Source organism: Gallus gallus, chromosome 35 (assembly GCF_016699485.2).
Source record: "Gallus gallus isolate bGalGal1 chromosome 35, bGalGal1.mat.broiler.GRCg7b, whole genome shotgun sequence".
Taxonomy (NCBI): Eukaryota; Metazoa; Chordata; class Aves; order Galliformes; family Phasianidae; genus Gallus; species Gallus gallus.
The window spans coordinates 82,397-98,036 of record NC_052566.1 but is presented as its reverse complement, the minus strand read 5'-3'; the positions used below and the strand labels follow the sequence as shown (position 1 = coordinate 98,036).

Sequence of the window (15,640 nt, the reverse complement as noted above, 5' to 3'; positions counted from 1 at the left end):
CATCCCTATTACCAGCCCCATATCCATACACATACCCATATCCATATCCATACCCATACCCATAGCCATACCCATATCCATACCCATATCCATATTCATGACCATCTGCATCACTGGATCCATCTCTCACCATCATCACTTCTGAGATCTCAGTGAAGCCCCTATAGGATCTCGATGGGTCTCTATGGGATCTCTAATGAACCTCCATGGGGTCTCTATAGAGTATCTACGAAACCAGAGTGGGGACTCCATGTGACCTCAGTGTGCCCTCAATGGAGACATTATGGGGTCTCCTTGGGATCTCTATGGAGTCTCTTTGAGGTCTCTATGGGGACTCTATGAGGTCTGAGTGAGGCCCGGCTCCACGAGGCCATGTGGCGGCGGCTCCGTCAGCGCTCTCTGTCCTTCCCCACAGGGCTGATGGCGGCCGTGACGTTGGACGAGTCCGGGGGCGGCCTCCAGACGCCCGGAGGAGCGCTCAGCCTCGTCTGCAAGGCCTCCGGGTTCACCTTCAGCAGTTATGAGATGCAGTGGGTGTGACAGGCGCCCGGCAAAGGGTTGGAGTGCGTCGCAAGTATTTACAGCAGTGGTAGTGGCACAAACTACGGGGCGGCGGTGAAGGGCCGTGCCACCATCTCGAGGGACAACGGGCAGAGCACACTGAGGCTGCAGCTGAACAACCTCAGGGCTGAGGACACCGCCACCTACTACTGCGCCAAAGATGCTTACGGTTATAGTGGTAGTGGTAGTTGGTATGCTGCTGATCCTGGTTACATGGACGGCACGGGGACACGAGTTCATCTGCATCTGGGATGGTTCCCCCAGGGATGCAGAGCTCTGTGATGGGACAAAGAATTGGAGCTGTGCATGGAAGCCCAGAACGGCTGAGTTCTGAAGAGACCCTCCGTCCTCTCGTCCCCCCGCTGTGCTGAGAGAGGGGATGGGCTCCGTGCCCACATTGGGGCTCAGCTCCACGCTGCTGCTGTATGGAGCCGTGCGATGTGGGGCTGTGCTGGGCACGGACACGGCTCCGGCACTGTCAGCACCACCACTGCCATCACCATGTCCATAAGCATACCCATATCCAAACCCATAAGCAGACCCACGACCATAAGCACAACGATAACCATGACCATGACCATCCCCATCAACTTATCCATACTCGTATCCGTATCCATCCCCATCACGTCTGAGGAACGTTCTGTGTTCACTTCCATCACCGTGTGCTGACTGCTGCAGATTTGGGCTGAGTTCTGCATATTCTGCCCCATGGAGATCACACTGAGACCCACCGAGATGTCATAGAAACCCATAGAGATGCCGCAGAAACCCCACAGGGGCACTGTAGAGATTTCACTGAGGTTTCATGGAGACCTCCAAGAGAACCCATAGAAATTACACTGAGATTTGGGCTGAGTTCTGGACATTCTGGGCTCAGCTCCGTCCCTTGGGCTCTGATCTCCCAATCTGAACTGTGGGTGACACCACAAATTTCCAGAGCGACGTCGATTTCGTCTCCATCATAATCACCATAAGCACTTTTGGCGCAGTAGTAGATGGCGGTGTCCTCAGCCCTGAGGTTGTTCAGCTGCAGCCTCACTGTGCTCTGCCCGTTGTCCCTCGAGATGGTGGCACGGCCCTTCACCGCTGCCCCGTATCCTGTGCCACTACCAGCAGCATTAATACCCGCGACGAACTCCAGCCCCTTTCCGGGCGCCTGTCGCACCCAGTGCATGCCACGGTCACTGAAGGTGAAGCCGGAGGCCTTGCAGACGAGGCTGAGCGCTCCTCCGGGCGTCTGGAGGCCGCCCCCGGACTCGTCCAACGTCACGGCCGCCATCAGCCCTGTGGGGAAGGACAGAGAGCGCTGACGGAGCCGTCGCCACACGGCCTTGTGGAGCCGGGCCTCACTCAGACCACAGTGAGTCCCCATAGAGACCTCATAGAGACTCCATAGAGATCCCATAGAGACTCCATAATCCCTCCATATAGAGCACACTGAGGTCACATGGAGTCCCTACTCCGGTTTCGTAGAGACACTATAGAGACCCCATGGAGGCTCATTAATGATCCCATAGAGACCCATTGAGATCCCGTTGGGGCTTCACTGAGATCTCAGAAGTGATGATGGTGAGAGATGGATCCAGTGATACAGATGGTCATGGTCATGAGTATGGGTATGGGTTTGGGTATGGATATGGATATGGATATGGGTATGTGTATGGGTATGGGGCTGGTAATAGGGATGGCAGTGGTGCTGATGACTGTGACAGAGCCCGTGTGTGGGCCTCAGCCTCAATAGGGCTGCAATGGGGTCTCAATGGGATATCTGAGAGGTCTTCAGAGGGTCTCTATGAGTCTGAAAATGTCTCCATGTGCTCTGTGGGATTCTACGAATGGCCTATGAGGCCCGGCTCCACGAGGCCGTGTGGCGGCGGCTCCGTCAGCGCTCTCTGTCCTTCCCCACAGGGCTGATGGCGGCCGTGACGTTGGACGAGTCCGGGGGCGGCCTCCAGACGCCCGGAGGAGGGCTCAGCCTCGTCTGCAAGGCCTCCGGGTTCACCTTCAGCAGTTACACCATGCAGTGGGTGCGACAGGCGCCCGGCAAGGGGCTCGAATGGGTCGCTGGTATCTGTAGTGGTAGTAGCACATACTACGGGTCGGCGGTGAAGGGCCGTGCCACCATCTCGAGGGACAACGGGCAGAGCACAGTGAGGCTGCAGCTGAACAACCTCAGGGCTGAGGACACCGCCACCTACTACTGTGTGAAAGTTAGTCACGATTGTGGTGTGCTTACTGTGTTTACTATGCTGGTGACATGGACGGCACAGGGACACGAGTTCATCTGCTTCGGGAAGGTTCCCCCTGGGATGCAGAGCTGTGTGCTGGGACAAAGAAGTGGAGTTCTGATCCGTCCATCTGGGCGTTGGAGGACATCACACAATCCTGGAGCAGCGTCGATACCACCAGCTTCATAATCACAACCACTACTGTAAGCACATTTCGTGCAGTAGTAGGTGGCGGTGTCCTCAGCCCTGAGGTTGTTCAGCTGCAGCCTCACTGTGCTCTGCCCGTTGTCCCTCGAGATGGTGGCACGGCCCTTCACCGCCGCCCCATATGCTGTGTCACTACCATCACTGCTAATACTTGCGACGTGTTCCAGCCCTTTGCTGGGCTCCTGTTGCACCCAGGCCATGTCGTAACTGCTGAAGGTGAACCCGGAGGCCTTGCAGACGAGGCTGAGCCCTCCTCCGGGCGTCTGGAGGCCGCCCCCGGACTCGTCCAACGTCACGGCCGCCATCAGCCCTGTGGGGAAGGACAGAGAGCGCTGATGGAGCCGCCGCCACACGGCCTCGTGGAGCCGGGCCTCACTGAGTCTACATAGACATCCCATAAAGACCTCACAGAGACCCCATAGATATCCCATGGATACCCCATACGGTCCCCAGAGATATCCCAAAGAGATCCCGTCGAGACCACATCTACACCCTTTACTTACATCGGTCAGATCTAATAAAGACCACATTCAGATCCCATGCAAAGCACATTGAGACCCCTCAGAGACCCCACAGAGTCCCCTCAGAGACCCCACTGATGTCCCATTGATACCCCAGACGGACTCCACTGAAGCTCAGGCGAGGCTGGGCCCACCCTAGAAGGGCAGCCAAGATCTCCTTCCCTCCCAGCTTCTCCAACATCAGCCCTCGTGCCCCCTTCATCCTCCTCTGGGCCACCCCTTCCAGTGGGCCCCATCCCCAGAGAGGCCTCAATGGGATCTCTATGAGGTCTCTGTGAGACGCTGGTGGTGTTTGAATGGGATGTGGAGAGGATCTCTGTAATTTCTATCGGTTCTCAGTCACGTCTCTATGAGATCTCAGTGAGATCTCTACAGAGTCCCTAAGGGGTGTCAATGGCATCTTTATGGGGTCTCTATGGGATCACTGATGAGTCTCCATGGGGTCTCAATAGCGTCTATAGGAAAACAAAGTGGGGACTCCGTGAGATCTCAGTGTGCTCTCAATGGAGACATTATGGGGACTGGATGGGATCTCTATGGAGTCTCTATGAGGTCTCTATGAGGTCTCTATTGGGTCTCAATGGGGTCTGAATGTGGCCCGGCTCCGCGAGGCCGTGTGGCGGCGGCTCCGTCAGCGCTCTCTGTCCTTCCCCACAGGGCTGATGGCGGCCGTGACGTTGGACGAGTCCGGGGACGGCCTCCAGACGCCCGGAGGAGGGCTCAGCCTCATCTGCAAGGCCTCCGGGTTCACCTTCAGCAGTTATTCCATGGAGTGGGTGCGACAGGCGCCCGGCAAGGGGCTGGAGTGGGTCGCTGGTATTGAGAATGATGGTAGTACCACATTCTACGGGCCGGCGGTGGATGGCCGTGCCACCATCTCGAAGGACAACGGGCAGAGCACAGTGAGGCTGCAGCTGAACAACCTCAGGGCTGAGGACACCGCCACCTACTACTGCACCAAAGCTGCTGGTTGTGCTACTTGGAGTTGCGGTACTTGGAGTTATGCTTATCGTATAGATGTCGCTCCTGGATTGAGTGGTGTCACCCACAGCCCAGAGGGAGAGATCAGAGCCCAAGTGATGTCGCCTGGGCTGGGATCTCTCAATCCTCCATTCACTCCTGGAGCGACGTCAATACCGTGAGCACCACCACAACCACCACAACTACTAGCACCTTTGGCGCAGTAGTAGGTGCCGGTGTCCTCAGCCCTGAGGTTGTTCAGCTGCAGCCTCACTGTGCTCTGCCCGTTGTCCCTCGAGATGGTGGCACGGCCCTTCACCGCCGCCCCATATGCTGTGCTACTACCACTGCTGCTAATAACACCGACCCACTCCAGCCCTTTGCCGGGCACCTGTCACATCCAACCTATGCTGTAACTGCTGAAGGTGAACCCGGAGGCCTTGCAGACGAGGCTGAGCCCTCCTCCGGGCGTCAAGAGGGATCTCATAAGATCAGAACCAGCCCAGAAATGCTCCACCCCTGCATTCACAGCTATCAGCCCTCGTGCCTCCTTCCTACTCCTCCTGCCTGCCCCTCCAGGTGGGCCCCGGTCTCAGTTGTGTATCTGTGGGGCCTCCATGGTGTTTCTGGGGAACAGTGAGGTCTCTGGGGGACGTCTATGCGGTCACTACATAATCTTTATGGGGTTTCAATGCGGTCTCTATGGGTCTGTACGACATCCCAGGGTGGTCTCTATGGGATATCTATGGGGTCTCAGTGAGGCCCGGCTCCACGAGGCCGTGTGGCGGCGGCTCCATCAACGTTCTCTGTCCTTCCCCACAGGGCTGATGGCGGCCGTGACGTTGGACGAGTCCGGGGGCGGCCTCCAGACGCCCGGAGGAGCGCTCAGCCTCGTCTGCAAGGCCTCCGGGTTCACCTTCAGTGACCGTGGCATGCACTGGGTGCGCCAGGCGCCCGGCAAGGGGCTGGAATACGTCGGTGCTATTAGCGGTGATGGTAGTAGCACAAGTTACGCACCCGCGGTGAGGGGCCGTGCCACCATCTCGAGGGACAATGGGCAGAGCACAGTGAGGCTGCAGCTGAACAACCTCAGGGCTGAGGACACCGCCATCTACTACTGCGCCAAAGCTGCTGGTTGTGGTGCTGGTTGTGCTGATAATATTGGCGTCAATCCCGGATTTGGCGGTGTCATCCACAGCCCACATGGGGAGATCAGAGCCCGAGGGATGGAGCTGAGCTCAGAATGCACAGAACTCAGCCCAAATGCACAGCCGTGAGCACACAGTGATGGAAGTGATCCCAGGAATGTCAGAACATGCGATGGGGATGGATATGGATGTGGATACGGCGATGCGGAAGGCCATGGTCATGGTTATGGCTATGGATGTGGGTATGGATATGGGTACGGATATGGACATGGACATGAGTATGGAATCAGTGATGGTGACGGTCATGGAATCAGCCTCGTTAGGGACAAAAATCATCGCCCCCATCACAGAGCTCTGCATCCCAGGGGTAACCAACCCAGATGCAGATGAACTCGTGTCCCCGTGCCGTCCATGTAACCAAGATAAGCAGCACACCAACCACCAGCACAACCATAACCTCCAGGACTTGTGGCGCAGTAGTAGGTGCCGGTGTCCTCAGCCCTGAGGTTGTTCAGCTGCAGCCTCACTGTGCTCTGCCCGTTGTCCCTCGAGATGGTGGCACGGCCCTGCACCGCCGACCCGTATCTTGTGCCACTACCAGTGCTGCCAATACCAGCGACCCACTCCAGCCCTTTGCCGGGCGCCTGTCGCACCCACTGCATCTCATAACTGCTGAAGGTGAAGCCGGAGGCCTTGCAGACGAGGCTGAGCGCTCCTCCGGGCGTCTGGAGGCCGCCCCCGGACTCGTCCAACGTCACGGCCGCCATCAGCCCTGTGGGGAAGGACAGAGCGCTGACGGAGCCGCCGCCACACGGCCTCGTGGAGCCGGGCCTCATAGGCCATTCGTAGAACCCCTCAGAGCACATGGAGAACTTTTCAGACTCATAGAGACCCTCTGAAGACCTCTCAGATATCCCATTGAGACCCCATTGCGGCCCTACTGAGGCCGAGGCCCACACACGGGCTCTGTCACAGTCATCAGCACCACTGACATCCCTATTACCAGCCCCATACCCATACCCATATCCATATCCATATCCATACCCATACCCGTTCCCGTACCCATACTCATGACCATGACTATCTGTATCACTGGATCCATCTCTCACCATCATCACTTCTGAGATCTCAGAGAAGCCCCTATGGGATCTCGATGGGTCTCTATCAGATCTCTAATGAGAGCCCATGGGATCTCAGTAGTGTCTCTATGAAACTGGAGTAGGGACTCCATGTGACCTCAGTGTGCTGTCAATGGAGACATTACGGGGTCTCTATGGGATCTCTATGGAGCCTCTCTACGGGTCTCTATACGCACTCTATGTGGGCTGAGTGTGGCCCGGCTCCACGAGGCCGTGTGGCGGCGGCTCCGTCAGCGCTCTCTGTCCTTCCCCACAGGGCTGATGGCGGCCGTGACGTTGGATGAGTCCGGGGGCGGCCTCCAGACGCCCGGAGGAGCGCTCAGCCTCGTCTGCAAGGCCTCCGGGTTCACCTTCAGCAGCTTCAACATGTTCTGGGTGCGACAGGCGCCCGGCAAAGGGCTGGAATACGTCGCTCAAATTAGCAGCACTGGTAGTAGCACATACTACGCGCCGGCAGTGAAGGGCCGTGCCACCATCTCGAGGGACAACGGGCAGAGCACAGTGAGGCTGCAGCTGAACAACCTCAGGGCTGAGGACACCGCCACCTACTTCTGCACGAGAGGTGGTGGTGCTGGTAGTTGGGCTGGTTGTGCTGAAGATATCAGTGTCACTCCTGCATTTGGTGGTCTCACCCACCGCCCACAGGGAGAGATCAGAGCCCGAGGGATGGAGCTGAGCTCAGAATGTACCGAACTCAGCCCAATTGCACAGCAGTGAGCACAGTGTGAAGGAAGTGATCACAGGACTGTCAGAATATGTGATGGGGATGGATATGGATATGGATACGGCGATGCTGATGATCATGGTCATGGTTATGGATACGGGTATGGATATGGGTATGGGTATGGATATGGACATGCGTACGGAATCAGTGATGGTGATGGTAATGGAGTCAGCCTCATTAGGGACAAAACTTCATTGCCCCCATCACAGAGCTCTGCATTCCATGGGGAACCATCCCAGATGCAGATGAACTCGTGTCCGTGTGCCGTCCATGTAACCAGGAGCAGCAGCACTCCAACCAAGAACACAACTATAACCACTATCAGCAATTTTGGTGCAGTAGTAGGTGGCGGTGTCCTCAGCCCTGAGGTTGTTCAGCTGCAGCCTCACTGTGCTCTGCCCGTTGTCCCTCGAGATGGTGGCACGGCCCTTCACCGCTGCCCCGTATTTTGTGGTAGTACCACTGCTGCTAATAAGACCGACGTATTCCAGCCCCTTGCCAGGCGCCTGTCGCACCCAGTTCATGGCATAACTGCTGAAGGTGAACCCGGAGGCCTTGCAGATGAGGCTGAGCCCTCCTCCGGCCTTCTGGAGGGATCTCCTAAGATCAGAACTGGCCCAGAAATGCTCCACGCCTGCATTCACTGCTATCAGCCCTCGTGCCTTCATCCTACTCCTCCTGCCTGCCCCTCCAGGTGGGCCCCGGTCTCAGTTGTGTATCCGTGGGGCCTCCATGGTGTTTCTGGGGAACAGTGAGGTCTCTGGGGGACGTCTATGCGGTCACTACATAATCTTTATGGGGTTTCAATGAGGTCTCTATGGGTCTGTACGACATCCCAGGGGGGTCTCTATGGGATATCTATGGGGTCTCAGTGAGGCCCGGCTCCACGAGGCCGTGTGGCGGCGGCTCCGTCAGTGCTCTCTGTCCTTCCCCACAGGGCTGATGGCGGCCGTGACGTTGGACGAGTCCGGGGGCGGCCTCCAGACGCCCGGAGGAGCGCTCAGCCTCGTCTGCAAGGCCTCCGGGTTCACCTTCATCCATTTCTGGATGAACTGGGTGCGACAGGCACCCGGCAAGGGGTTGGAATTCATCGCGAGTATTAGCAACACTGGTAGTTACACAGCATACGGGGCGGCGGTGAAGGGCCGTGCCACCATCTCGAGGGACGACGGGCAGAGCACAGTGAGGCTGCAGCTGAACAACCTCAGGGCTGAGGACACCGCCACCTACTACTGTGCCAAAGATTTTGGTTCTGGTGTTGGTGAGATCGACAGCATCCCACATTTTCCTGCTCCCACCCACCCCCACATGTCCCACACCTCGCCCACCACTGACAGAACCCATCCTGGAATGTGCTGAGCTGTGGCCCACATTGCAGAGCTGAGCTCAGGGGTGAAGCGCTGACCCCGAGAGGAGGTTGGGGTTAAGGGGGGTCAGCTCTGCTCTATTGGACGTATTACAATGAGAGGTGATGGGGTCACATTGCACGTTGGGGGTCAGGTTGGATGTAGGGGAAAAGTCCTTCGTGCAGAGAGGGGTCGGGCAGCGGCACGGGGAGGTGGGGGTCAGTGAGCTGCTCTGCCCCACACTCAGAGGGGGGTCCCCACAAGGGCTGTGCCTGAGGGATGGAAAGAGAAGTGATGACGATCAAACCAGAGTGCTGACCAACACCACCAGCACATCTGCAACCGTAACTACAACCAGTACAAGTAGTTTTGGCGCAGTAGTAGGTGGCGGTGTCCTCAGCCCTGAGGTTGTTCAGCTGCAGCCTCACTGTGCTCTGCCCGTTGTCCCTCGAGATGGTGGCACGGCCCTTCACCGCCGGCCCGTATGATGTGTCACTACCAGTATTGCTAATACTTGCGACGTATTCCAGCCCTTTGCTGGGCTCCTGTCGCACCCAGGCCATGTCGTAACTGCTGAAGGTGAACCCGGAGCCCTTGCAGACGAGGCTGAGCCCTCCTCCGGGCGTCTGGAGGCCGCCCCCGGACTCGTCCAACGTCACGGCCGCCATCAGCCCTGTGGGGAAGGACAGAGAGCGCTGACGGAGCCGCCGCCACACGGCCTCGTGCAGCCCGGCCACACTCTGCCCCCATGTAGACCCCACTGAGATGTCATCAAGAGCCATAGAGACACCACTGAAACCCCAGAAGGATCCTGTAGAGGCCCCATAGAGACCCCTCAGAGACCTCATTGAGACTCCACAGTGATCTCATAGGGATTGCATTGAATTCCCTTTCAGGCATTACTGAGATCTCATAGAGACACCAATGAGGTTCTATTGAAACCTCATAGAGACCCCACTGAGAACACAGTGAGACCCCGTAGATGCCCTACAGATCCCAGAGGAGGCCGGAGCGGCCAAGAGGAGCAGATGGGAGCTATGGGGGTGGATGGTGACAAAGCTGAGAGTGGAGGAGGTGAGGGCTGGTTTTGTTCTTAGGAGAGCCCTGCAGACACCCGGAGGAGGGCTCAGCCTCATCTGCAAGGCCTCCGGGTTCACCTTCAGCAGTTACAGCATGCAGTGGGTGCGACAGACACCCGGCAAGGGGCTGGAATTGGGAAGCAGCTATTAGCTATAGTGGTGGTAGTAACACATACTACGCGCCGGCGGTGAAGGGCCGTGCCACCATCTCGAGGGACAACGGGCAGAGCACAGTGAGGCTGCAGCTGAACAACCTCAGGGCTGAGGACACCGGCACCTACTACTGCGCCAAAACTGCTGATAGTGGTTATGGTTGTGCTGGTGGTTTGTGTGCTGCTTATGCTGGTGACATGGACGGCACGGGGACACGAGTTCATCTGCATCTGGGTTGGTTCCCCCTTGGATGCAGAGCTCTGTGATGGAGGCAATGAAGTTCTGTCCCTAACGAGGCTGATTCCATGACCGTCACCATCACTGATTCCATACTCATGTCCATGTCCATAACCGTACCCATATCCATACCCACATCCATAGCCATAACCATGACCATGGCCATCCGTATCGCCGTATCCACATCCATATCCATCCAAATCACATGTTCTGACATTCCTGGGATCGCTTCCATCACTGTGTGCTCACGGCTGTGCATTTGGGCTGAGTTCTGTGCATTCTGAGCTCAGCTCCATCCCTTGGGCTCTGATCTCCCCATGTGGGCTGTGGATGACTCCGCCAAATCCGGGATTGACGCCAATATTATCAGCACAACCAGCACCACTACCAGCAGCTTTGGCGCAGTAGTAGGTGGCGGTGTCCTCAGCCCTGAGGTTGTTCAGCTGCAGCCTCACTGTGCTCTGCCCGTTGTCCCTCGAGATGGTGGCACGGCCCTTCACCGCCGACCCGTATGATGTGTCACTACCATCACTGCTAATACTTGCGACGTATTCCAGCCCCTTGCCGGGTGCCTGTCGCACCCAGCCCATGCCATGGCTGCTGAAGGTGAACCCGGAGGCCTTGCAGACGAGGCTGAGCCCTCCTCCGGGCATCAGGAGGGATCTCATAAGATCAGAACCGGCCCAGAAATGCTCCACGACTGCATTCACTGCTATCAGCCCTCGTGCCTTCATCCTACTCCTCCTTCCTGCACCTCCAGGTGGGCCCCGGTCTCAACTGCGTGTCCATGGGGTCTCCATGGTGTACTGAGAGACAGTGAGGTGTCTGTGGGATCTCCATTGGGGTCTCTACAGAATCTTTATGGGGTTTCTATGCTGTCTCTATGGGACTGTGTGACATCTCATGGGTGTCTCTATGGGGACTCTCTGTGGTCTGAGTGAGGCCCGGCTCCACGAGGCCGTGTGACGGCGGCTCCGTCAGCGCTCTCTGTCCTTCCCCACAGGGCTGATGGCGGCCGTGACGTTGGATGAGTCCGGGGGCGGCCTCCAGACGCCCGGAGGAGCGCTCAGCCTCGTCTGCAAGGGCTCCGGGTTCTCCTTCAGCAGTTACACCATGCAGTGGGTGCGCCAGGCGCCCGGCAAGGGGCTGGAATGGGTCGCTGGTATTTACAGTGGTAGTAGCACATACTACGGGGCGGCGGTGAAGGGCCGTGCCACCATCTCGAGGGACAACGGGCAGAGCACAGTGAGGCTGCAGCTGAACAACCTCAGGGCTGAGGACACCGGCATCTACTTCTGCGCCAAAAGTGCTGGTGGTTATGGTTGTGCTTATGGTTGGTGTGCTGCTGATCTTGGTTACATGGACGGCACGGGGACACGAGTTCATCTGCATCTGGGATGGTTCCTCCTGGGATGCAGAGCTGTGTGATGGGGGCAATGATTTTTGTCCCTAACGAGGCTGATTCCATTACCATCACCATCATTGTTTCCATACACATGTCCATATCCATATCCATAACCATGACCATGACCATCTGCATCACCATATCCATATCCATATCCATATCCATAGTCCTGGGATTGGTTCCATCACCGTGTGCTCACGGCTGTGCATTTGGGCTGAGTTCTGTACATTCTGGGCTCCACTCCATCCTTTGGGCTCTGATCTCCCAATCTGAATTCTGGGCTCCACTCAGTCCATGAGTGACATCAATACCATACGCAACATTACCACCAGCACAACCACTGCCATAAGCTCTGGCTCAGTAGAGGGTGGCGGTGTCCTCAGCCCTGAGGTTGTTCCTTGTCCACTTGCTCACCTCTCCAGGTGGGCTCTGACCTCTTTGGGACACTGTAGGGTTTCTACGGGGTCTCAGTGTGTTCTCAGTAGGGTCTCAATGATGTTTCGACCAAATCTCATTGGGGTCCCTATGAGATCGTAATAACGTCTCTTAGGGAACGCCATGCAGTCTCTATGAAATCTCTGTGCAGTCTCAATGAGGTCTCTATGGGATCTCTATGGGGTCCCTACAGGGTATCTATGGGGTTTCAGTGGCCTCTCTAAGGGTCTGTATGACATCTCAGGGGGGTCTCTATGGGGTCTAAGCGTGGCCCGGCTCCACGAGGCCGTGTGGCGACGGCTCCGTCAGCGCTCTCTGTCCTTCCCCACAGGGCTGATGGCGGCCGTGACATTGGACGAGTCCGGGGGCGGCCTCCAGACGCCCGGGGGAGCGCTCAGCCTCGTCTGCAAGGGCTCCGGGTTCACCTTCAGCAGCTTCTACATGTTCTGGGTGCGCCAGGCGCCCGGCAAGGGGCTGGAATACGTCGCTCAAATTAGCAGCACTGGTAGTAGCACATACTACGCGCCGGCAGTGAAGGGCCGTGCCACCATCTCGAGGGACAACGGGCAGAGCACAGTGAGGCTGCAGCTGAACAACCTCAGGGCTGAGGACACCTCCACCTACTACTGCACGAAATGTGCTTACAGTAGTGGTTGTGATTATGAAGCTGGTGGTATCGACGCTGCTCCAGGATTGAGTGATGTCCTCCAACGCCCAGATGGACTGATCAGAACTCCACTTCTTTGTCCCAGCACACAGCTCTGCATCCCAGGGGGAACCTTCCCGAAGCAGATGAACTCGTGTCCCTGTGCTGTCCATGTCACCAGCATAGTAAACAGAGTAAGCACACCACAATCGTGACTAACTTTCGCAATGTAGGAGGTGGCGGTGTCCTCAGCCCTGAGGTTGTTCATACTGGGAGGTCAGAGCCCAAGGGATGGAGCGGAGCCCGGAATGCACAGAGCTCAGTCCAAATGCACAGCCGTGAGCGCACGGTGATGGAAGTGATCCCAGGAATGTCAGAAAAGATTGGGGTGGATATGGGTATGGATATGGATATGGTGATGCAGATGGTCATGGTCATGGTTATGGGTATGGATATGGTCATGTGTACGGAAACAATGATGGTGATGATAATGGAATCAGCCTCATAAGGGACAAAACTTCATTGCCTTCATCACAGAGCTCTGCATCCAAGGGGGAGCCTTCACAAAAGGAGATGAACTCGTGTCCCCGTGTTGTCCATGTAACCAGCAGCACCAGCCCACCAACCACCACCACAACCACTGTAAGCACATTTCGTGCAGTAGTAGGTGCCGGTGTCCTCAGCCCTGAGGTTGTTCAGCTGCAGCCTCACTGTGCTCTGCCCGCTGTCCCTCGAGATGGTGGCACGGCCCTTCACCGCCGCCGCATAGCCCGTGCTATTGCCAAAACTGTTAATAGCAGCGACGTATTCCAGCCCCTTCCCGGGTGCCTGTCGCATCCAGCCCATGCCATAATCGCTGAAGGTGAACCCGGAGGCCTTGCAGACGAGGCTGAGCCCTCCTCCGGGCGTCTGGAGGCCGCCCCCGGACTCGTCCAACGTCACGGCCGCCATCAGCCCTGTGGGGAAGGACAGAGGTGTGGAGGTCCGGGGGCGGCCTCCAGACGCCCGGAGGAGGGCTCAGCCTCGTCTGCAAGGCCTCCGGGTTCACCTTCAGCAGCTTCAACATGTTCTGGGTGCGACAGGCGCCCAGCAAGGGGCTGGAATTCGTCGCAGCTATTAGCAGCACTGGTAGTTACACAAGCTACGGGGCGGCGGTGAAGGGCCGTGCCACCATCTCGAGGGACAACGGGCAGAGCACAGTGAGGCTGCAGCTGAACAACCTCAGGGCTGAGGACACCGGCACCTACTACTGCACCAGAAGTCCTGGTGGTTATAGCTGTGCTGGTGGTTGGTATGGTGCTTATGCTGGTCAAATGGACGTCACGGGGACACGAGTTCATCTGCATCTGGGATGGTTCCCCCTGGGATGCAGAGCTCTGTGATGGGGGCAATGATTTTTGTCCCTAACGAGGCTGAGTCCATTACCATCACCATCATTGATTCCATGCACATATCCATATCCATATCCATAACCATGACCATGATCATCAGCATTGCCGTGTCCATATCCATATCCATCCCCATCACATATTCTGACAGTCCTGTGATCACTTCCTTCACACTGTGCTCACTGCTGTGCAATTGGGCTGAGTTCGGTACATTCTGAGCTCTGCTCCATCCCTCGGGCTCTGATCTCTCCCTGTGGGCGGTGAGTGAGACCACCAAATGCAGGAGTGACACTGATATCTTCAGCACAACCAGCACAACTACCAGCAGCACCACCTCTCGTGCAGTAGTAGATGCCGGTGTCCTCAGCCCTGAGGTTGTTCAGCTGCAGCCTCAGTGTGCTCTGCCCGTTGTCCCTCGAGATGGTGGCACGGCCCTTCACCGCCGACCCGTAGTTTGTGTAACTACCAGCACTGTTAATTCTGGCAACATATTGCAGCCCTTTGCCGGGAGCCTGCCGCATCCAACCCATGCCATAATCGCTGAAGGTGAACCCAGAGGCCTTGCAGACGAGGCTGAGCCCTCCTCCGGGCGTCTGGAGGCCGCCCCCGGACTCGTCCAACGTCACGGCCGCCATCAGCCCTGTGGGGAAGGACAGACAGCGCTGACGGAGCCGCCGTCACACGGCCTCGTGGAGCCGGGCCTCACTCAGACCACAGAGAGTCCCCATAGAGACACCCATGAGATGTCACACAGTCCCTTAGAGACACCATAGAAACCCCATAAAGATTCTGTAGAGACCCCAATGGAGATCCCACAGACACCTCACTGTCTCTCAGTACACCATGGAGACCCCATGGATACGCAGTTGAGACCGGGGCCCACCTGGAGGGGCAGGAAGGAGGAGTAGGAAGGAGGAAAGAGTGCTGATAGCAGTGAATGCAGGCGTGGAGCATTTCTGGGCTGGTTCTGATCTTATCAGATCCCTCCAGACGCCCGGAGGAGGGCTCAGCCTCGTCTGCAAGGCCTCCGGGTTCACCTTCAGCAGTTACGCCATGAACTGGGTGCGACAGGCGCCCGGCAAGGGGCTGGAGTGGGTCGCTGGTATTGGCAGCACTGGTAGTAGCACAGGATATGGGCCGGCGGTGCAGGGCCGTGCCACCATCTCGAGGGACAACGGGCAGAGCACAGTGAGGCTGCAGCTGAACAACCTCAGGGCTGAGGACACCGGCACCTACTACTGCGCCAAAGCTGCTGGTGGTTGTACTTACGGTTATAGTTGTGCTGCTGGTGGTGTTGGTCAGCACTCTGGTTGGATCGTCGCCACTTCTCTTTCCATGTCTCAGGCCCAGCCACGTGTGGGGACCCAGCTCTGAGTGTGGGGCAGAGCAGCTCACTGACCCCCACCTCCCCGTGCCGCTGCCTGACCCCTCCCTGCACGAAGGACTTTTCCCCTACATCCAAC

The 15,640-nt window shown here is 57.4% G+C and overlaps 6 gene segments (V, D, J or C); 4 read left to right on the top strand and 2 right to left on the bottom strand.

Moving 5' to 3' along the window:
* Positions 1-364: 364 nt before the first annotated feature.
* LOC121108140 lies at positions 365-843 on the top strand. The segment is given in 1 exon segment: positions 365-843. A coding segment is annotated over 1 exon segment (471 nt).
* Positions 844-1,434: 591 nt separating this feature from the next.
* On the bottom strand, positions 1,435-1,933 carry LOC121108139. The segment is given in 2 exon segments: positions 1,435-1,472; positions 1,531-1,933. Coding segments are annotated over 2 exon segments (441 nt in total).
* An 843-nt stretch (positions 1,934-2,776) lies between these two features.
* Positions 2,777-3,316, bottom strand: LOC121108138. The segment is given in 1 exon segment: positions 2,777-3,316. A coding segment is annotated over 1 exon segment (525 nt).
* An 837-nt stretch (positions 3,317-4,153) lies between these two features.
* LOC112531079 lies at positions 4,154-10,332 on the top strand. The segment is given in 2 exon segments: positions 4,154-4,348; positions 10,076-10,332. Coding segments are annotated over 2 exon segments (426 nt in total).
* Positions 10,333-11,291: 959 nt separating this feature from the next.
* On the top strand, positions 11,292-11,731 carry LOC112531058. The segment is given in 1 exon segment: positions 11,292-11,731. A coding segment is annotated over 1 exon segment (420 nt).
* A 746-nt stretch (positions 11,732-12,477) lies between these two features.
* Positions 12,478-15,551, top strand: LOC107049444. The segment is given in 2 exon segments: positions 12,478-12,554; positions 15,201-15,551. Coding segments are annotated over 2 exon segments (426 nt in total).
* The last annotated feature ends 89 nt before the right edge of the window (positions 15,552-15,640 follow it).